Source organism: Lytechinus pictus, chromosome 6 (genome assembly GCF_037042905.1).
Source record: "Lytechinus pictus isolate F3 Inbred chromosome 6, Lp3.0, whole genome shotgun sequence".
Classification (NCBI taxonomy): domain Eukaryota; kingdom Metazoa; phylum Echinodermata; class Echinoidea; order Temnopleuroida; family Toxopneustidae; genus Lytechinus; species Lytechinus pictus.
Genome location: NC_087250.1, coordinates 22,046,327 through 22,069,201, shown reverse-complemented (window position 1 = coordinate 22,069,201; position 22,875 = coordinate 22,046,327). Strand labels below are relative to the sequence as shown.

The window sequence follows — 22,875 nt, the reverse complement described above, 5'->3', positions numbered from 1 at the left end:
TTATTTGAACATAGCTAAAATCCATACATTTTATGCATATCATAAATCAATAAAAAATGATCACGGACGGACATTAATTTCATCATGGATGGACAAGTGAGCATTAAAAGCTAATACTGTGGAAAGATCCATACACGCAAATGAGAAACTTTGCTGAGCAGATTACAAATTTAATTTTAGTTTCGATTTTCAGTGAAAAATGGCACTGAGAATTATTCAGAACTCAAATGGATGGAAACTTACAACTCTTCACAATTTTTTGGATATCTTTGTTTGGCTGTTATTTTGGGATTTGGGGCTAAATTGTTGTCAGGAAAAATTGTTAAACATAATTGGAATGCAGAATTGCAGATAGAGACTTTGGAAAGCTACATGTATGCCAAAAAAGCAGGAAGTAAAAATGGCAAGAATGAGTCCCAAACTGTAGATTTCATCAATACAAGCTTGCAGAAAGTGATGTAAAAGAAGAAAGTAGAATGCATAATCTGATAAGCAGAAAAATCATCAATTTTTTTCCATGTATAAACCTATGGATTCGAACAGAACATGACACCACAGTCTTTAGGCTTGTAAAAAGTACAATAATACTTTTTTCAAAGTCCATCTTGGAGCTATTTTTATTAAAGCAAATTGCTTTATATCTGGTAAACTGAAAATGCATACTATTTATAAAGCTTGCACTACATTGTTTAGAAGTTTAATAAGCTTTTGATTGTGATATGATTTATCGATTTCAATTTTTGATTCTATCAGCACCTAAATACATGAGGGTTGATGATGTTATGGGATGTTTCCCCTTTAATATGGGCAAAAGATGACTTTAATAGAAGAAAGCCTCTGACAAGTGTTGTGGTCATACTTGATCCACCAAACAAGCATAAGGATCAGCGACCTGTGAATCTTTTGGATTTTAATAGTTAATGGACCTAAAAAAACATCTTTGCTCTTGGAAAATTAATGCCTAAAAATGTTTTAACATGTATCATCATGATATCATAAAATACTTGTATCAGGATTCAACATGTCATTGATCAACTAGATGTTGATTTGGTACCTACCAGTATTCTATAATTTGAAAAGAAGACAATGTGCATTAGGACATTCTTTACATTTGATTTTGACAAGAAATGTGTTTAAAGCAATCATATGTGTGGATTATACTGTGCGTCTAGCATAGAAATCAAGTTGCTACAACTTAAATCAAGTTGTAGCAACTTGATTGTGCAACTAATACTGTTTAATCATATTAAAAAATGTACAAATCATCAATACAATAGCATTTGTTCCTCAAAAATGTGATAAGAACTTCTTACAAGGTACTTTCAATGTATTTTAGTAGTGTCCATCCGTGATGTCCGTCCGAGATGTCCGTCCGTGATGGAAAATGTTTGCAATTCTCTCAGGAGTTTGATATTGGTTAAGAATTCAATATGCTAAACATAAAAGCTAAAATACCTGAGTATTAGTTGCATTTACAATTATTGGTCAATGTTAAGCTATTTAGATAGAAACAATAAAAATGTACAAAAATTTTGAAAACCACATTTCTATCATGTCCGTCCGTGATATGGCACATTTAGTGGATACCTATGTTTGTAGGTAACCATGGCAACAAACTTTTTTCATCATTCAGCATACTTTGTCCTACCCTTCACTATAAAACACAAAGGAACCTTGTTCATCTTATTCCTAATTTGTTACAAGCCTTCAAAATTTTCAAAATCTATCAAATGTCCGTCCGTGATGAACCGATCATGCTCAATACTGTGTATACTGTAATCATGTCTTTCACTCTTTTAGCCTATTTTCAAGCCCAAAATCAAAATTTTCAGGCTTAAAGTTTTGAAAAACGTACCAAAAATGACAATTCTTACAGGTTTCACAAGTCCTATATCTAGGTGAAAAATCCTATTTAGTGTCACTTTCCCCTTAAAAATCCTACTTCATGTAAATATGATAAAATCCTACTTATTGGCAGCACTGATACTGAGTAGCAAGAACACCGCAAAGGATCACAAAATGTCATAGACACAGTATCTACCATCAACTGTGGTAATCCCTGCATAAGAGAAAGGATATTGATCCTGTCGTAGAACATAAGCATGTATCACCCTTGTTTTCGGGCACTCGCACATTGACAAGGCAAAGTAATTTTTTAAGCAGTTTGTGTGCCTGCTTTTCCTTTACTTTTTAATCAATGCTCTGATAATATATGTCTGTTATTTCATATACTCTTTGTTCAAACAATATTTTTGCAACTTTGTAATTTAAATGATTTCTAACCATGGCGGTGAAAATACTTTTTATTGATTTTCAATACTTTTAAATAAAACTTTTTAAAACAATTTTAAGATTTATAAGTTTGTATGATAGAAAATAACACTATTGCACAAAATAGATAGATGGTATTCATTCCTTCTAATCGATTGTGTTTTGTAGCATGGAGAAATAGCAAAAGTTCACTCCAAATTATACTGCATGTCTGAAAATAACACTTTAATGGCTTTCCACAGATTGTTGGCAAATAATTTGGCAGATTAGAGTTACCGTACAATTCATCATTAACGCAATGATTAAATACTGTTTAAGGTACATGTAACAAAATGGTATTAATGATCGATAGTCAGTTATTATATACTCATAGTGCTCCACGTTTGTTGGGTTTGGCACTCCAGGATCCCTACAAAGAGTTGTGATTGATCCAATCAACCTGAACTATATGAAAATCCATCAATGTCGTAATTTTTCCTACAGGAAATTTGCGCAATGTCCTTTTGCAAAGAAAGGGCAGCGCACTAGTTGTCAAGAAAACAATGAATATACATATACATCATATCTAGAATTTTTTTTGAACAAACATGCATTTTTATATGTTGACATTACTGACTTTCCATAGTTGTGGTTGATCGAATCAATCACGACTCTTTGTAAGACGGGGGCCTCTTTTAGAAAATGAAACCCTTGGATAAAACAGAAAAATATATCATAAAAAAAAAAAAATGAAAGTTTAAAAGTCAATCTCAATTTAATATATCAGGTGACCCCCAAATTTACCGCGTTGCTTCAAAGGGACAGGACTAGTTGTACAACTCTTCAGACATTTTGCACACAAAATTTTACATTTTTCCATTATCTTTCAAGGTGCAGCTTGTCTCAGGATGTATCACAGGAAGTGTATTTAACAATGGGTTGAGCTCGCACAAAGACAAGCAACATCTTCAGAGATAATGGAGAAAATAATTATGTTCAATAGAAACAAATTGAATGACACTACTTTTCCACAGTGGCTGTGCTTGTAGTAAAAACTTCCAAGAAATTGCTTTTGTTCTTCATTTAGGACATTCACAGGGACAGACTTCTAGCATTTCTGATTGGTCATCAACATCTGGTTAAGATTAACCATTTTCCCCTGAACTGGAAATTATTTGTTATATCATGAATAATTATCCACAGATGTTCAAAGGGTTAGGGTAAGGGTTAGATAGATAGATGGCTAGAGTGCCGCATAGATCTATTATACAGCTGCATGAGTAAGTAGATGTCTTGCTAGATGACCACTCCGATAGAACCTTTTATCACATACCTCACATCGGTGCTTTTTTTCCCCGGAGTGAGAGGCCATATGACGCGAAAGAGAGCTACCATGGTTGAAAGAACAGCCACAGACCTCACAAGAGAATGCCTTCTCACCCTTGTGGATAGCAACGTGGCAGATCAGCTGTCTTCGCTCTCGGAAGCTCTCATCGCAGTGATCACACTTGTAGGGCTTCTCCCCCGTGTGGCAACGGCGGTGGCGGTTCAAACCCCCTCTCTGGCAGAATGACTTGTCGCATAAGTCACATTTGAAAGGTTGGTATCTTGAATGGGTCAGCATGTGCTTGGCGATCTGGGTGCTCTGGTAGAATGCCTTCTCACAGACGCCACATTTGTAAGGAAGAATCTCTGAATGACTCTGGCGATGAATCTTAAGGGATTTCTTATCGCTGAAAATCTTGTCACATTTCTTGCACTGATGAATGCTCTGAGAGTGGCCTACAAAAGCTTTTCTATGATTCGATCTTTTCTCGATACCTTTGCCAAGCGTGCCAGCATGCTTTTTCATATGACGTCCAAGACTTATGTTACAGGAGAATGATTCATCACACTGATAGAACTTGTCAGCTGCATCTTTTGATGCATTTTCTGAGGGGATCTGGTTTGCTTTTCTTGGCAAGTTTTCTCGTGGTACGTCGGGATGGACTTTCATGTGCCTCGTCAAGCTACTGTTTGTGGTAAAAGATCGGTCACAAAGTGCGCACTGAAACCGTCCCCTCACGTGTGACCTTAGATGAAGCTTTAGCTGATTTTCATTAGACAATGTCTTATCACACATCCCACACTGGTAAGGGTGATCCTTCAGGGATACACTTTGAGTTATTAAAGCAACATCATCCCCAGACATTTCAGAGCTTCCATTGTTGTGGGTTTTTACATGCTTCAGTAAAATACTTTCTTCCAAGTAGGACTTATGACACAAATTACAACGGAATACTTGATTCACTTGATGCTTCTCTTTCATTCTCCCTTTGAGGTCTTTGCTGATGTTCAACAGGAATCCTTTTGCCTGAGGATGTTTCTTGAGATGTCGGGTAAGGCTACTGGTTGTCGTGAAGGACCTTTCACAGAATGGACACTGGGATTGCTGATCAGGCATGTGCGACCGCAGGTGAAAGGTCAACTGGCTTTCCTGTGCAAATGTCTTATCACAAACCCCACACTTATGAGATTTGTCCACTGTATGAGAGGATTCCATATGCTGCCGGAGAATGGCGCTAGTGGGAAACGTCTGTTCACACATACCACATCGGTGGACAGGCTCCTGCCTCTTGTGGTACTCAATGTGACCAGCGAGAAGTGCCTCACTTCCGAATGACTTGTCACAGATATCACAATGGTATATTTCAGTATCAATGTGACCCCTATTATCATCTATATGTACATTCTGTTTCCTGTCCATCAGGTCACCTTTAGCACCGTGTGTCCTCATATGACGAACCAGACTTGCGTTCCTTGTGAACACTCTGTCACACACCATACACCTATTGCGGCCACTTCGGTGGGACTTCAAGTGGAAGATCAGCTGGCTTTGTTGCGTGAATGTCTTCTCACATATACCACATTGGTGAAACTGTTCCATGCAGTGCTGGGAATCCCTATGCCTGTTCAAGGTTCTGATGTCTCTGAAGGTTTCATCACACTCCTCACAAGGATGCATTTCTACCTCTTCATCTGCGGCATGACTCAACAGCATGGATTTGTCTTTGAAAAGCTCATCACAAAACTCACTTTGATGAAGCAGTTCTGATGTATGAGACTTGACATGTCGAGAAAAGGACAACTCTGTGGTGAAGATCTTCTTGCACTTATCACAATGAAATACCTCATGGCCATCATTGCTAGCAAAGTGATTTAAAAGACTATTTTCATCCTCAAAAGACAAACCACACTTATCACAGCTTAGCACTTGTCCTATATCTTGGTTATCAAATCGAGCTGACTGGTTACTTTCTTTTTGTCTATGAACGTTAAAGTGACAATTTAGACTTCTCTTGTCTTTGAAGCGTCTTCTGCAGATCCCACAAGGATAAGGCAATTCTCCTGTATGAGTCCGACTGTGGTAGTTAAGAGCATTACGGGACCTAAACCTTTTGTCACAAAGATCACAAGTGTATGGCTGCTCTCCTGTATGTATGCGCATGTGTCTGGTAAGATCACTATTTTTCCTGAAAGCTTTCTCACAAACACTGCAGGAGTATGGCTGGTATCCGGTGTGGATGCGTGTATGTACGGTCAGGTTGCTTCGGTTGCTGAACAACCTCCCGCAGACGTCACAACCGAAAACCTTTTCTCCAGATCCAGTGTGGTACTTTTTATAATGTGACAAAGGACTCTTCAATCTTTTTTTCTTCTTCTTTTGTTTCTTTTTTAATGGTGTATAGTGATGGGCCGTGTCCGCATTCACAGGATGGGCACCTTTGTCATCTTGTTTCCGGTCCTCTTCAGGTTCTGCCACAAGAACAGGATCCTTGTTCATATCTTGCATTCCTTTTTCACTTAAAAGATCTTCAGTGGGTACCCATTCTTTTTCAACGCATTTATCATTTGGGCTCCTTTCAAATCCTACAGGGAAATATGGCTCATCATGTGACGGAGTTGATTCCCCTCCTACACCAACACTTCTGTCATGTGACCGATCAGGTGATCTAAGAAGTTCTTCAGGATGACGCCCTTTCAGATCAGTGTGAATGCTGTCTTGGTGACTTACAGAGGTACCAGTGTCAACGACCTTGTCATGGAGTTTCATTATCTCAGGATAGTGGTCTTGTGCTACAAGTGAAAGTGTTTCACCTTCAGGGTCATGTGACACATCATGTGATATATCAGGTGATATCACCTGACCAGATGGCACTGTGATGTCATCAGCCCAATCATCTCCAACTAAAGGATCACAGTTCATATTTGATTCATCCATCTCTTCTGATGAAGTCTTACCAGCAGGGTTAACATCTTCTGCCTCACCTCCTACAAAGACAAGTTTAGATGAAATAAATGAGTGAAACCCTACCAATGAAAAGAAAACAGGTGATATTTGAAATTGTTTACAGCAAGTTTTCGTATTTTCCTTGATTGAGGCTACAGTATTTGAGTTAAAATATCCCAAGATCTCTTTAGATACTGGATGACAAAACTGCAAAGGCCCCCTCATCATCAATGAGTACTCCTAATTCAGTGATGGATATGAGTATTGTCTATTGTAAATGGGAACTATATCAATCTAAATATTTGCAAATATACTTTTACCCTTTTTACACAGGATTTTCTTAGCCCCGGACTATCGCTAACCCCGTACTATCCTTAACCCCATACTATTTGTTTTCCTTTTCACACATGCCAAATTGTTATCGCTAACCCCGGATAAGGAATGCTTGCTTTTCACACACGAAACTCGCTAACCCCGGACTAGTGGTTTTTGTCGATCATTTGTAGTACAAGTACTTCACTCGTACACTTTTTACACACGCTACAATTTCCTTAACCCCGTACTATAGGTGGGGCCAAATTGCCATTTAGCCCCACCTATAGTACGGGGTTAAGCTTAGCCCACTTTCGTTTTACACTAGCGATCTTAACCCCGTACTATCGCTCTTAGCACCGCAATTGCTGGGATAACCCTGCTTTTTTGCAGGGCCAAATAATCCCGTACTAAAGGTGGGGTTAGCCCACTTTGCAAAAATGCTGTGTAAAAAGAAAGTGGGCTAAGCTTAACCCCGTACTATAGGTGGGGCTAAATGGCAATTTAGCCCCACCTATAGTACGGGGTTAAGGAAATTTTAGCGTGTGTAAAAAGGGTAAAAGTAGGCCCAATATTGTAGACAGGGTGGCACCATCAGAAGAAAAATACTACAGGGGGGGGGGGGTGTAATATAAATTCTATGCATATATGTAAAAGATGTAAAAGAAGAAACTTCACATATAGACTCAAGATTGGTAAATTATAATTAGCACCTGTCTTATATTCCCATGACTTCTTTCCCTCCCTCAAAGAAAAAAAAGGAGTTAGCAAACTCCTAGCAAAAGTGGATGTTTCCAAAACCTTATGATGGCTATATTAAAATGGGACCAATTTCATTTTTTCATTTGATTAAAACTCACATGGAAGTTTATTAATGTAATCAGGGTATATACTCACTCCTATTAAAACAAACATCCAAAAATATGTCAAAATATTGATCTTATAGGAGAGTCCCCAAATTGTATGTATGGAACTACATATTTTTTTTCCTTATGCTAGCTTTAACAGCATACTATATTTGATTTCATTAAAACAGAGTTATGAAGACTGAAGATCATTTTAGATCATTAAAAGAAGAAAAAAAAAATGCAGATCCAAGTTGCCAAAATGGCTACAAATAGTTGAATTTCTGGTGCTGGCCAAATAATTATACCACTGACCATATTGCCACTGACCATAGTTTTTGCTATCCACGAAAAGATACTAACTTTAGAAGGTTTAATTTCATATTTTGTGGATGAAAAAAATGAAAAAGTGTTTTAATTTGAAGAAAATCACCAAAAGCTCATTGTTTATTTACCAATTAATTCCTCTATATTCTGGCTGAAAGGTAGTGAATTATCTGCAGTACGAATACAGCTCTTGTCAGATCCTTCCATTGTCAGAACTTGAAGTGGTCTGGTCGAATGCCATCTGTAACAAAAGAAAAGAAAAGAAATATAACAAAGTCTTAAAATATAGATAAATTACAAGTGGAATGCCTCTGGCAGTCTCGCCTGCATGGCGCAATTTGATAAAGCAGCAGTACAGACTTTGAAAACAGCTTTTGAATAATTATTCACAAAAGAAATCATTCATATGATGATAAAATACTATGTCCATTCATCCAAAATGGCCTTTGACCATGATCGTGTGACCTATTAAAGACATGTGCAAAACAATCATTCATACTTGATTATCCTTATAAAGTCTACATGTATGTTTCATGAACAAGATCCATAAACATTCTAATTCATGATGCCAATTCAATAAATACATGTACCCCTAACATGCCAAAGTTCATTGACCTTAAAATACCTTTAATCTTGGTCATGTGACCTGACACACACACAAGGTGTTCATTGATACATGCTTGCTCTTATGTCCAAGTTTCATGAACTAGATCTATAAACCTTTAAAGTTATGATGGCAATTAGAACTACAAATACCCCACAAATGACCAAAGTTTGTTTACCCTATGACCTTTGACCTTGCATGGTCATGTGACCTGAAACTTGCACAGGATCTTCAGGGATTTCAAAATCTTAACCTTGGTTAAGATTTTGATATTGATTCGATTCCCCAACATGGTCCAAGTTCATTGACCCTAAGTGACCTTTGACCATGGTCATGTGATCTGAATCTCTGGCTGGATATTCAATAATAATTGATTACCCTTATGTCCAAGTTTCATGAACTAGGTCCATAAACTTTCTATCAAAGTCATGATGACATTTCAAAAACTTAAACTTGGTTAAGAATTCAATGTTGACGACACCGCTGCGGTCACCGTCCGAAAAGTGGTGCCTATAGTCTCGCTCTGCTAAGCAGCCCTTATTATCACTTCTGCTAAGCTCCATTCTTAAAGGACAAGTCCACCCCAACAAAAACTTGATTTTGAATAAAAAGAGAAAAATTCAACAAGCATAACACTGAAAATTTCATCAAAATCGGATGTAAAATAAGAAAGTTATGGCACTTTAAAGTTTAGCTTAATTTCACAAAACAGTTATATGCACATCTCGGTCGGTATGCAAATGAGGAACTGATGACATCACTCACTCACTATTTCTTTTGTATTTCATTATATGAAATATGAAATATTTTTATTTTCTCGTCATTGTCATGTGAAATTAAGTTTTATTCCTCCCTGAACACGTGGAATTCCATTATTTTAACATTTTGTGTTTCAGGCAAGGAGGTCCTAATCGTCAAATTTGTAAAAATTGAAATATTGTATAATTCAAACAATAAAAAACAAAAGAAATAGTGAGTGAGTGACATCATCGACTCTCTCATTTGGATGTAACTGGCTCGTTCATATAACTATTTTGTTAAAAATAAGCGAAACTTTGAAATGTCATAACTTTCTTATTTTACATCCGATTTTGATGAAATTTTCAGCATTGTGCTTGTCTGATTTTTCTCTATTGATTCAAATCAACATTTTTCTGAGGTGGACTTGACCTTTAAAAAAAGGGGAATGCACGATCATCGTGTGACATTTACTGACTCCTAGCTAGACCCTATACGTTAAAATTCAGTATTGATCTCCTAGGCAACAATATACGGGGGGGGGGGGATTGCATTTGTAGAAAATCGGCACCAGCGGTAACATACAATGCACAATGTGATGGGGACAAGGCTTGCCGTGGGATGAAATGCCTAGTGATTTTTTCTTTCTTTCAGTTATGAACTTTTTTCAGCGGCATAACAGGGGTAGGTGGCCAGGGGGTGCAAGAGCCAAAAATTTCCTGGTCATATCATGGTATGAACAGGCGTAATGAGGTGACGATTTGAGAAGGCCAGACATTGGGTATCCAGTCAGTCCGCAGCCCGTCCGAAAGTGCTCTATTTTATTCAGCGGTATGCATAGCCGTCCGTGGTTATGCATACGTAATTAGCTGTGAAGACGAACTTTCCGATCGGTGTTTTTTGCTCTTAGAATCATTTATTCCTCACAAAATTGGTCTTATTTTATAGATAAAACTTTGAAATTTCTGATCAGCTAAATAAAATGCACATTTAATGTATTTTGAAGACCGATATTTAGCTTAGAAAAAATAATTTTTTTCAAGAAATATATGTGAATAAACAGAGCGCATTTTTGCACCGAAATTACACTTGCGTCAAATTGATATTATAATCAATATAAAGCGTAGACATTCTTCTTTACGACTGAAAAAGAATTATGAAATTTCATGATGTAGCAAAGTCAGGAACCACAAAAAACCACGGCAATGTCCATCGCAAAATGATTGGAATTGCAGTAGAATTGCCGACGCGTTCTGATTGGTCAACAGCGGCGCACAGACTTGCAACATTTCATATAAATTAAAAAACCCGAAAGTAGTATGGAAGAAATCGATGGCGAATTGCGTAAGCGCATTGTTTTGGCGTGTGCAAGGACCAAAGACCTTATAATATATTACTAGACCGAAAGCTGCGTGCGCGTTCAGCACAAAACAAATGAGATTAGGCTCCGCCTACCGCGATCATTTGAAGACAAAAATAAGCCCTCATTGACATTCATGAGCATGAAGATATTCATAATCCGGCCTTTTCATTGGCTAAGAGCGTCATTAATACGCGATTTCCCCGATTCTTTGCCATCGATACTAGTGGTATCGTGTTACAGAATTAATTATTCATTTGACCTCATTACGTCATCTAATTTATTCATTCAGAAACTTTTCTTTCCACACATAAAATGGACCTACGAACACTCCGGTGAGTACGTCGTATAAATTGATATAACCACATGAATTCAGTGGACTATTTACACATTTCACACTGTATTTGTGATCTTAGGTTATTTCTTTAACAAATTAGAGAGTTTGCTATCATTCTTCTGTTAAAGGAAAGCAGAATTTGGTCTTTGAAATTGAAGTTAGATTGTCATCGTCGCCCAGTGCAGCCTGTATGTTGCTTGCAGTGTTGTGGTTATGCCGCTGTGTTAACCACATGTATTTTGTACGGGCTCCGAGCCAGCTGGGAATCGAGAGATAATCGGGCTGGACCAACCCACGATTGATTAAAACAAAAAGAATGAGGCTTCTTTTTGTACACTGTAACGTTAGATCTAGAGGGAGATCTGCATCTATCTTCAGTAGATCGAAACTCAGTCAGAAATAAACTGTGAAGCGGAGTGTGGATGAAGATACGCCTGTCATTGTGTCAATCCTCAGTCCTCACTTTGTTTCACTTTCAGATATCAAATTTATTTTGCATAACTTCAGGCTTGCGCTTCTGCATTTAGCCCCCAACCATTTTAACTCTTAAGTCTTATTGTTATTTATAAATATAGTTAGACTCGGTCTTAGAAATATCATGCTGCTCTGCATGTTTGTCTTATTATCAATAGATCTAGGACCTAGATCTTCTTAATCCTAGGCCCTACTTACTTTATAATTATACTTACTTAGATCTAGGCTGCTTTACTTTTATTTATTCATCGATGCTATCAAGAGCTAATTCAAATCTAGTCTAACTTATACTTTCCCCAACCCTTGACACTTACCCCCAGGGCTTATGATCTAGGTCTGTAATTTAGGCCTAGATTTAGGTCTGGGCCTAAACGGCTCCATTTACATGTACGACTACGAGTATGACTGTCGGTGGGCCAAGGGCTAGATCTAGATCTACTCTCGGTCAATAATGGCAATGAAGTCTTAGCCAGGAATAGAAGTCAGAGTCAGACATAAAAAATTTCTAAACCGATATAGGGTCTAGATCTCGGTTTAGAACCGAAGCTTTACTTTCTAGGTCTAGATAGATCGAGAGTCCATCGTTAGTCTAGATCTAGTAGTCTAGACCTAAATTAGATACAAAGTCATTAATGCTGTCGCACAGCACTGAGCCTCGTAGGACTAGATCTATACTTTCTTACAAATAGATCTAGACCTAGTGCATGAGATTATGAAATTATGTTAAAATCAAATGAAATAAGACTCGGAAATAAAAAGATCCAGATTTTTTTTAATAATTTTTTTTTTTTTTTTTTTGGGGGGGGGGGGGCGGGCAGACATGTGAAAAAATTTAGAGAAACCTAAAATTCAGAAAGCGAGGGCCAGAAGCGACCAATATTACCTAGGACCGTTTTGTGCATTTTCTAAAGTAAAATTGAAGGATATCATGCAATTCTTTTTTTGATGAAGGTTTTCACATTTCAGCTCTTACCCAAACCCCTCCCCCTATACATACGGCCATGAAAAAGATCACTTCTTATTATTGTTCTCTCTTTTCTTTCACAAACAAACAGGTAGAGTTTGAAGAACAAGAAAAACAGTAGAGGTCTACCTATATGGTACAACATGATGATCATAAGTGCATGCATCATTTTGCAGATTCTCATCCAGGTATAAAACTTAAACTAACCCATACAAAATTACAGATACAATTGAATGTTAACCATGTTTACATTAAATAAAAATAATCCGAGCCACAAAGACAAAGTCAAAGAGGTAGGATCTGTAATGAATATACACTTTTTAAATGCAGGCTCTCGAGTCTAAAATAGAACCAATGCCAAAAGTTATGTACCTTGGGCAAATTTATAAAATAAGGTCATGTCCTTGATCTACTAGTAATTAAATGGCCTTTTTATTTCCTATTTGTTTATAAACAAAGCAATATTTATTTTTCATATTTTACAAAATTCATTTTATTCATTCTTTAGTGTGATATTCATATTTGTAGATTTACGATTTTTAAAAATTCTTTTTATTTTACATTTTGTCCAATAGGATGATGCAGTTTTACAATTTCCATGGAGGTGATTGATGATGATAAATAATTGGTGAAGTAGGCCTAATAGAACAGCGACTAGACCACAAAGAGAAATACAACCTACAGCAGTTATATGAGTGAGTTAATTAGTGATTATTTTTAATAATGGAGGTTGTTCACATTTTTTTTGGCAACAAATAGACCTGCCTTTGAAAAAATTCATTTCAATTTTGTTTTTAGATTATAGTTAGTGTCGTTTTTAATCACAGATCAAAATATTCTGTGCAACAAAACATATCAACTTTAATTCTGACTATTTATATAATTTACATATGTTGATTCATATATTCATATTTATGAGAAATCTCTGACATTTTTTCATAGAGTACATGTAGTTATAATGGAGAGTGGTATGTAAACTGCATAGAACAGTTTTAAGTGATATGCTTTATAGAAGTACAAGTTTATAATTGGTAGAAGTAAGATTTCCTGTTATGTGTTGAAGAAACATATATATGTTTAGTCTCACTTTCCTTACAACATTTATGTTTTATAAATCACGACAATTTTAATTTAAATTCATTGATTTTCTTTCTCTATTTTTTCAATCTGCAGGACTGTTGTAACAGATGTTTTCATTCAAGAAATCCAACAATTCAACATTGAAGAGTCTGACTTAGCAACCACTTGATGAAGATGGAAAAGGTTTTTTTTTCCAAGTCCAATTTTTCAAAAAACAAAACAAAATAATTATCACAACCCCAAATTCATGACGTATGAAATTTCTTGTTGATTTTCATTAAAACTTGTTGCAAAAGGAGAAGCTATAAACATACAAATAGGAGCGGCGGAGTGAAGTTGAAAGTGGGGCATAGGGAAAATGATGTATTACGTGAAATTTTTAAGAAGTTGCGAGCGAGCAAAATTTCGACATTTTTAAAAAGAAAATCTTAAATATTCAGAATGATATATTTCACCCTTTTCTTTCCTTTTCTTTTTTTTTTTTGGTCGTGATTTTTTTTTTGGGGGGTGGAAGAGTCCTTCAAGCCCACCCCCCCCCCCCATCTGTACAAAACTGCTTATATACCCCCATTCACATGAATTATTAAACTTAATGCACAAAGGATTTCCTTCATAAGTATATTATAGAAATGAGAATATTGTTTTCTTGTTTCAAAGGGCACTCATCATGGTGACCATAAAACAGGTCCTTCTCAGGTGAAAGGGGCACAGAACAAGTTCTTTAGGAGCACTTTTCTTGGGTAAAAGGGGGCAGTGATTCGACAAAGGGCACTTACAAGAAGGCGAGGGGGCACTCTTTAACACATGAAACGGGCCCTCAGATGAAAGGGCACAGAACATGTTCGGGGGGTGGGCATTTTTGGGTAAAAAATTGCATACAAGGAAGAGCACTTGGTAACACCTAAAACAGGTTCTCGTCAGGTGAAAGGGACACAGTACACGTTCGCGAGGGGGCATTTTTCTTGCATAAAAAGGCACTTTTTCAGTAAAGTAGGGGGAACTGTTCCCCCCCCCCCCCCCCGATCGCTGCCCCAGCATACAAAAAAAAATTATTTTGGTTCAAAGTATTAACATACGCTTAAGAAAAAGGTAAAGCTTAATCCTCTGATAATATATTTTTTCTGGCTAATTAATAAAATTCACTACTAACCAGAGAATTCCTTCATGTCTTTCATTTGTGTTCATATAGTATTTGTACAGAGCTAATATTAAAGGGATTCGGAATTGGCAAAATTCAAAATGAGATGGAGAACGAGAGAGGGAAAGAGTGATGAGAAGTGGGTTGAAAAGAGATGAGAAAGAAATTGAGGGGCACATATGAAGAGATAATTTAGAGAGGGAGGGGGGTGGTAAGAGAGCTAGAATGTGGGAAGTAGGAAGAATAGGGGTGGAAGAGAAATAAGAAGAGATTTATGGAGACAGATAACAAGTGGGAAAAGAAGAAGGAAATATATGAAGAGTTTAGTTGCAAAAGGGGTTAGGTCCATTCCGAGAAAAACCATGTTTTTATTCGCACTTATTGCAATATTCTTATGCGAAACTGAATTTTTATGATACCCTACCATGAGAACATAAAATTGGGTATAAAAGAAATGTACCGGTACTTGTCTTCATATTTTTTAAAGATATTATTTTCCAAAAAAAAAATCTGTGTGGACCTAATCCCTTTTGCAACTAAACTGAAATGGACCTAACCCCTTTTGAAAAAAGGTTATTTTTCTTTGCCATTTTATTTCACTTTTTAATAGGAATTTCAACTTTTCTATATCTTATAGAGCTACTAAAAATCTATACATTAAGACATAAAAATCAAATTTGATGAAAAATTGACCTAACCCTTTTGAAAATGAGCTCTTCATATGTAGGAGAAAGGCGGCACAAAAGAAATAAAGTGGGAAAATGATAATAAATGGGAAAAAAACAGAGTAAGAAATGCTGGAGAATAAAGGGGACAGGAAACGTATTAAACCATAAACATGATAAACTGCAGGGGCCCGTTTCATCATGCGTTACAAGTATGGTAACTACGATGGTATAACCAACCAATCATTATCAAGTTTACCACGGTAATCACAATAATAGCGATGTTTAAATAGCTGTAATTCATTATGAAACGGACGCCAGATGAAGAAAGATGAAGATTTTTTTTTTTTGCTTCTCGAAATTTGTAACAAAATTAATGTACTCTTTTAGTGGTGACAGTTATTTAACCCTAACCCTATAGTAACCATACTCAACCAGTGAAAATTACCATCAAATTGTAACAACCATGTTTTGCCCCCACACCTCCCCCCCCCCAAAAAAAAAAAAAAAAAAAACTTTGGGGTCAGTACAACAGCCCCCTTTGATCTTTCCGCAGCCTCTGCCGGCTATTTAGAGTCGAGATTATTTACATTTGTTAAAAACTAAGATTGCTGTATATCTTAAAGGAAAATGAAACTCTTGGAGCAAGTTAGCTTTTGTGAAAGCAGAAAAATCAAAGAATAAGATCAACAAAACTTTGAGTAAAATAGGACTAGCAATAAAAGAGTTATGAGCATTTGAATGTCGAGATCACTAATGCTATGGAGATCCTCCCATTGGCAATGCGACCAAGATCTGTGATGTCACACACGTACAACTCTCCCATTTGGACACTGAAAATATACCCCAAAACATCTCTTTTTGCTTATTCTAATCATATGACAAACGATTCATCAATGGTATAATGTTGTGAAACCTCTGTACTTGTCATCTCATAAAGAGAACACCTCACCTTGTGATAGACTCTATAAAAGTGAGAATATAAGTGAAATAAGTACTAGAGTAATGAGGGAGTTGTACGTGTGTGATATCACAGATCTTGGTCGCATTGCCGATGGGAGGATCTACATGGCACTAGTGATCTCAATATTTAAATGCTCATAACTTTCTTATTATTCATTCAATCTTCCTCAAATTTTCAACAATATGTTTCTTTGATTTTTCTCTTTGATATGGATTCAGCTGGTTTCAAGGGTTTCATTCTCCTTTAACATGTGACAATTAGGGGATGGCAAAAGCACTGGAGACCTCTTTACCTAATCACGACTTGATCTAATCTACTCTTCATCTTTCCTTTTAGAATTAGCATAGGCCTATACGACACAATACAAGCAATGCTTTGTTTTTGAGTGATATCGCTTGTGCTATCGATACTTTATAGAGCGCAACGTATCGTCTCAAATTTGCGCTTGCTTGATTCGCTGAATCCTTCGCGTCACGAGCGCGTAACAAAATGAATACATTAATGAATTTGCCAAGTTGACCTTTGTCTTTGCGCTGATGTGCGTATTGTCTAATACACGTACAAAACCACAGTTGACGAGGGAGCATCTTACGAAATTAATATTAATGAGGGCTTATTTTAGCTTCTAATGGATTAAACAAAATGGCGGTAGCTTCGGGGGCTTGGCAAGGACCCTTGTTCGAACCCGCCAGACTGTTTATTTATTTATTTATTTTTTTTTTTTTTGGGGGGGGGGTGATGGGGATATATGTTTATGCTTTTTCTTTAAATCATATTCCTTCATCGTTCCTACCCAGCTTTATTCTCTTTTTACTTTCATGTGAAGTTCTATTTAGGCCTGTATTTATTAAATCATGGAGCTCTATGATTAATTCTTACTTCTTCTTAATCACTGCTTTTGATTTTCAAGTTCTTGATTACACTTATTTGGGCAGGGGTGGGAAGGGAAGTGAGTTAAAGGTCAAGTGCACATCAACAAAAAATTATTTGAATAAATACAGAAATTTCCCTTTTTTAACACAATATATACACAAAACAATGGTATGCAAATAGAGTTGATTATGTCACTCACATCACATTACTTTTTAAATTTTTGTTGCATTTTTATTATATAAATTTTAGCAAATTTGATCTAAAAAATCTTCCTCGAATCACAATAGGTTACATTTATGGAAACTACGAATGTTAATGGAGGAATTAAAATCCCTCTCAAAATTTGTTAATGAAAATTAAAATAAAATATACATGTCATGTACATGTATCAAACAAAAAAATACACAAGAAATTAGAGTGCTTGTGACATAATCGGGTCTGTAATTTGCACATTGACCAAGATGAGCATATAATTGTTTTATAAAATTAGGCAAAATTCTCAATGTCAAAATAGTAATTTTTTTAATTTTGAATCATAGTTTTTATGAAATTTTATGCAATACTTTATTTTTCTTTAAATTCAAATTAATTTTTTGGTGGGGTGGACTTCTCCTTTACTCTTTGCTTGGAATAGGGAATGCACATTAATATTTATCCACGAACAAAATTGTCTAAACATATGCAAATCCGTAATTGGACACATGCTCACTTTCCTTTCATCCAGGCCACTCCCTCACATCCACCAGGTTTACAGTCTTATAACAAAAATGATGAATTAATTATGATACCATCACACCATAGCTCCATGATCACACAACATTCATACAGTGCTTCACAACAAATATTTCACTTCTGTTCATATATGCAATAATTACTGTGGAAAACAAAAACAAGGCGTAACCACATTCAAATACCGTTTAAAAGGACAAATATATTATACCTTCGAAAAAAAAAATTGTGAACATACATGGCACTTAACCTTCAGCACATTAGATAACATATAACAGAGTTGCTTGAGAACAAAATATGATTATGGGGCATTGCAAGAAACTTATGTTCAATTTCAATTGCAAATCAACTACATGTTTGTGTTTAATCAAAGGACTTACCCTTAATTTTGGAATGTGTGATTTGAGTAGAAAGTTTCTTGCAATGCACTATTAGTAACATTAAAAATGTTCTTTGGTTTTGAATTGTGAATTTTTATTTTTGTCAAGCTGTATTCCTGTCCAAGTCAGTATTCTTAGTCCTCCCCAAAACTGTGCTCTAATTTTTTTGTTTCCAATATCGATAAAGATAAATTTTCTGTTGTATCAGTCCAAAATTTGCAAACGAAATAAGGGCTTTGTCGAAATCATGGTCTGACCATTATAGTACATGATGGACTCTCCCAGAATGAAGTAGCAAGCAGAGACCAGAGTCAGCAAGTATGCAGATCTGTGTGTAGAAGAGACAAAAAAAGAGAGAAATAGTCTAAATTACTAAATAACCATTCAAAGTATGAATTATGTCACATGTACGTCAATTAAGAGACTAAGTTAAGTCTAAACTCTAAGTACTGTCTGTGACAGCCACAATTTTTTTATTTGAACAAAATGGTTTATAAATACTACTGAGTCTGAGTACGGTAGTACCAGACTTTTTAGTTTGACTTTAAACTGTTTATAGTCTCTAGAGTAGACTGTCTGAGCTAATCATTTAATTCTTAACCGCAGCCTGGGCTGGGGCAAAAATCATCATGGGGCTCAACTTCGACTAATTAAGAAAAAAGGTTAACAATTTTCAACATAAATCAAGAAATATCTCAATCTATAATAAGAACCTGATGGAATTCGGAAACCTGATAATCATTGAATAAAACTTTAGAAGGGATCTACTTATTAAGCTTCGTTTATATTGAGTCTTAATTAAAAAAAAACAAGTCCACCGTCCACAGACACATATAATGCGAGCCATCTGCCATCATTACAGAAGTTTCAACGTATGGGACCAAAGGCGAAATTCTACCAACCCGCGACGAACGTAATTTTGGCATTATTTCGCGCCATCGTGGAGTGAACGAGAAGGTTACTTCCGGGTAAAACGTAAATTCCTCGATTTTTAGGGTATCATTTTCTCTAAAATAAAAATATAAGGTGAGTTTGCGTCAAGTTGGTTCTGACATATTTTGAACAGTGACTTTTCTTCTTTCTAAAAAATCCTGATCTAAACAATTTGGTTATGTAGCAAAGTCAGGAACCAAAAGTGAAATTCCGACTACAAAATCGCAGTTAAAATATTACTAAAATAAGCATCAATTAAAGAGGTAAAAATGGTAGGTTGAAAATGTCGAAATATGGAAAATTATATACCAAACTGTAGATGAAGGTCTTGAGAATAACTTACCACAATTCGTTTCGACGTAAACTGAAGTTAGCGACCAGTACAGAGCTATAACTTCAGCCCCTCCAATTCAGTGGGAAAATCAAGCCAAATTGATCGCACGTTTTCCTTCGGAGACCGCTAGAGGGCCGCTGAATAAATTTCCGTGAATATGCTCATTATCGCGCGAGCTGCGGTCTGACTGTATCAGGCAAAATCTATCTTTAAAAAAAAGTTGCGAGCGAGCTAAGCGAGCGAGCAAAAAATTAGACATTTTTAATACAAAAATCAAATTTTGTGATAGATTTTGACATGATATCCAGAGAATGATATATGTCACTCTTCTCTCTTTCCATTCCTCTTTTTGTGGCATGTATGCCACTGTGAACATGATTCTTTGCGGCAGTAGCGTGAAGAGTAAAAAAACGAGAGGCGCAGTATGGCGCATGTGCTAAAAAGCTCCTTAATATAAGTCCTGACGAGCGAGCAAGAATAAAAATCACATTTTCATGAGAATTTAACTTTGAGATATTTCTTGACATTATATTCAGTAAATGAAATCAAATCCAACACTTTTCCTTTGCTTTTCTTTCCTGCTTTTTTTTCTTGGTTGTAGAACTTTTAAGGACCATGGCCCATCCCTTCCATACTCATAAATGGCAGTGCTATGCGGATGGGGTCCGTCTGGAGCCCCCGGAACTTCTTGATATCAAAGCCATTTAAACCTAGCAGATTGCCGCTATTTTTAATCAAATCGCGGGTATATACAGAATATAGCTTTTACACAACACATTTATTCAACCCAGTTGAACCAAAAATTTTGAGGGGGCAAAACATAGCAATGTGGGAAAATTTGTAAAAAGTTGCCAGCGAGCAAAGCGAGCTGGAAAAAAAATGCCTATTGAAATCAAATTTTAATTATGTGATAGATATCCATTATATTCAGCAAACAACACATTTCATTGTTTCCATTCATTTCATTATACGTTGTCTCCTATAATTCATTTTATTTCCTCTTGGGTGTGGAACCAAGACCCCCCCTCCGCGCCTGTACGCCAGTGATTGAACGTAAAGCTTAATGTAGGAAGGGTCGATCCTACAGGAGGGGGCGTTATAGAGCCACATTTGAAGGTTATAGATGAAGAGCCCCTACTGCGTGGGGTCTGGGGCAAAGCCCGGTAGCTTATTTGCATGAAATTTAGCAAGCTTATGGCACAATGTTGTATGCAGTCCATCTTTCTTCCTGCTTTTTATTTTCTATCCCGGGCAGCCCGGTCATGTTATCAGGCTTGCATGTTATTAAGGTTTTTTTTCTTGTCCCTTTTCTTTGTTTTCCAATTTAGCTTTTGACTAATTCCATTCTACCTTCATTTGCTGCTATTGTTTGCCATTTTGTCATACTATTGCATTACATAGGCCTATTTCGGAATGATTTGTTTTTTCTCAATTGTTCTTTCGTTCTTTTTCCAGATTTCCTTCCTTTTCCATTAAAAATATTTTTTTCTTCATTTTCTTTTCACTTTTCCTCCTTTCCTTCCCCTTTCTTTCTCCCTCCCTTTTTCCCCCCCGTTTTTTATTTATTTTCCCAGTGAAATCCACCAGGGGGGGGCAGCTTGCCCCCCCCCCCCCCCCCCCCCCCGTCTGTTACGCCACTGACTTTTTTGAGTGAATATTCCAGTTTACTGTTTATACATGTTAATTGTTATATCGCAAATAATTGAAATATCTAACATGTTAAATTAAGGTATAAAATTGATTAAATATCTGTGGATATGCTTATCTAGACTTATATATCTAGATCTACTCTGGCAGCTTTTGTTCGACCTTATTGAGGTCTCAAGTCAAGGGTTAGAATTCATTTAGGAATGACTGAGAAAAACTTAACTTTGTCTTTATTTCATTTTGGAATTTGTCTAGAAGTCTAAAAAGTTAGGCCTAACTGCACAAAAAGAGAGAAAAAATCCAGGCCCTATGTTGAAAACATCACCCAATTTCAACCTTAAAGGACAAGTCCACCACAACAAAGAGTTAATTTGAATAAAAAGAGAAAAATCCAACAAGCATAACGCTGAAAATTTCATCAAGATCGGATGTAAAATAAGAAAGTTATGACATTTTAAAGTTTCGCTTAATTTCACAAAACAGTTATATGCACATCCTGGTCTATATGCAAATGAGGAGACTGATGACATCATCCACTCACTATTTCTTTTGTAATTTATTATATGAAATATTCTAATTTTCTCCTCTTTGTCAAGTGAAACAACGATTACTTCCTCCATGAACATGTGGAATTAGCATTATATGGCTTAGTCAAGTTGGTCCTTATTTCTAAATCTGTAAAAAATGAAATATTGTATATTTCAAACAATAGAAAACAAAAGAAATAGTGAGTGAGGGACATCATCGACCGTCTCATTTGCATGTCACTGAGATGTGCATATCACTGCTTTGTGAAAAATAAGAGAAACTTTAAAATGTCACATAACTTTCTTATTACATCCGATTTTGATGAAATTTTCAGTGTTATGCTAGTCTGATTTTTCTCTATTTATTCAAAACAACATTTTTCTGGGGTGGACTTGACCTTTAACTAGATCTAGACATTCCTTTCCCCCTTTCCCACCCCCAAGAAAACAACAAGCAAAGCGAAACACTGAAAACAGACAAAACAAATATCAATAACACTGACTAACAGTAACACACAAAAAGTCATTGTGACATGATTGGAAACGAATGGGACCACACAGTGGCAAAAAGGCTTCGTGAGCCGAGATTGAATTGCATATTACACTGCATGGTGTCCATAATTATAATAATCATACACGAGGGCTTAAACTATAGGTATAAAGATAGATTATACTAAATTAAGGAACACTTTCACTCACATGTTCAGACTATTTTAAGGTTTTTGGCTCAGTCTCCTCCAAATGTCTACCAGCAATAGTCTTGGTGCAAGTCACAACATGAAGCCTAATAATAATATTAAAGTAGCCTATATATATTCCGGATATTATTCCGGATGCATCATAGTCAGCAAATTCCTTTCACTCTCGCACTCTTCTCATTATTATTTCCCTCCCAATATTCCTCTCTTATTTTCCATCTTACCAGGAAGATACGTTGATTTTAATAAAAGCAAAAAAATCATCAATAATTTTGGTGAAGGTTCATGAAAATCCATGAAAGATTTGTGATGTCATACATGTATGAGAGTAGCTTCCCCTTTATAATTCAATATTGATTTTGAATTGCATTGTTTTTAATGGAATGTGATGAATAATATTTTTATTTTCTTGATGGGGGCCGGGGG

At 36.2% G+C, this 22,875-nt stretch overlaps 1 protein-coding gene and 2 long non-coding RNA genes across 3 annotated transcripts; 1 reads left to right on the top strand and 2 right to left on the bottom strand.

Annotated features, from left to right (window-relative positions):
- Positions 1-1,760: 1,760 nt before the first annotated feature.
- On the bottom strand, positions 1,761-8,243 carry LOC129263674 (zinc finger protein 845-like). The gene is made up of 2 exons (XM_054901572.2): positions 8,133-8,243; positions 1,761-6,561 (listed from the first exon to the last, which is right to left on the bottom strand). Exons 1-2 carry the CDS (start codon positions 8,209-8,211, stop codon positions 3,515-3,517), a joined length of 3,126 nt encoding a protein of 1,041 aa, XP_054757547.2. The 5' UTR covers positions 8,212-8,243; the 3' UTR covers positions 1,761-3,514.
- Positions 8,244-12,569: 4,326 nt separating this feature from the next.
- LOC135154434 (uncharacterized) lies at positions 12,570-13,996 on the top strand. Its single transcript, XR_010293826.1, has 3 exons — positions 12,570-12,669; positions 13,057-13,176; positions 13,655-13,996. It is a non-coding gene; the product is annotated as an uncharacterized LOC135154434 (long non-coding RNA).
- Positions 13,997-18,112: 4,116 nt separating this feature from the next.
- On the bottom strand, positions 18,113-19,763 carry LOC135154433 (uncharacterized). The gene is made up of 2 exons (XR_010293825.1): positions 19,587-19,763; positions 18,113-18,638 (listed from the first exon to the last, which is right to left on the bottom strand). It is a non-coding gene; the product is annotated as an uncharacterized LOC135154433 (long non-coding RNA).
- Positions 19,764-22,875: the final 3,112 nt, after the last annotated feature.

Bases quoted from the DNA above. Each gene is read 5' to 3' on its own strand.
- LOC129263674 (XM_054901572.2), bottom strand. From the start codon at position 8,211: ATGGAAGGATCTGACAAGAGCTGTATTCGTACTGCAGATAATTCACTA. The intron at 6,562-8,132 runs GTAAATAAACAA...TTGTCTTTGTAG, and splicing joins GAATATAGAGGAATTAATTG to GAGGTGAGGCAGAAGATGTT.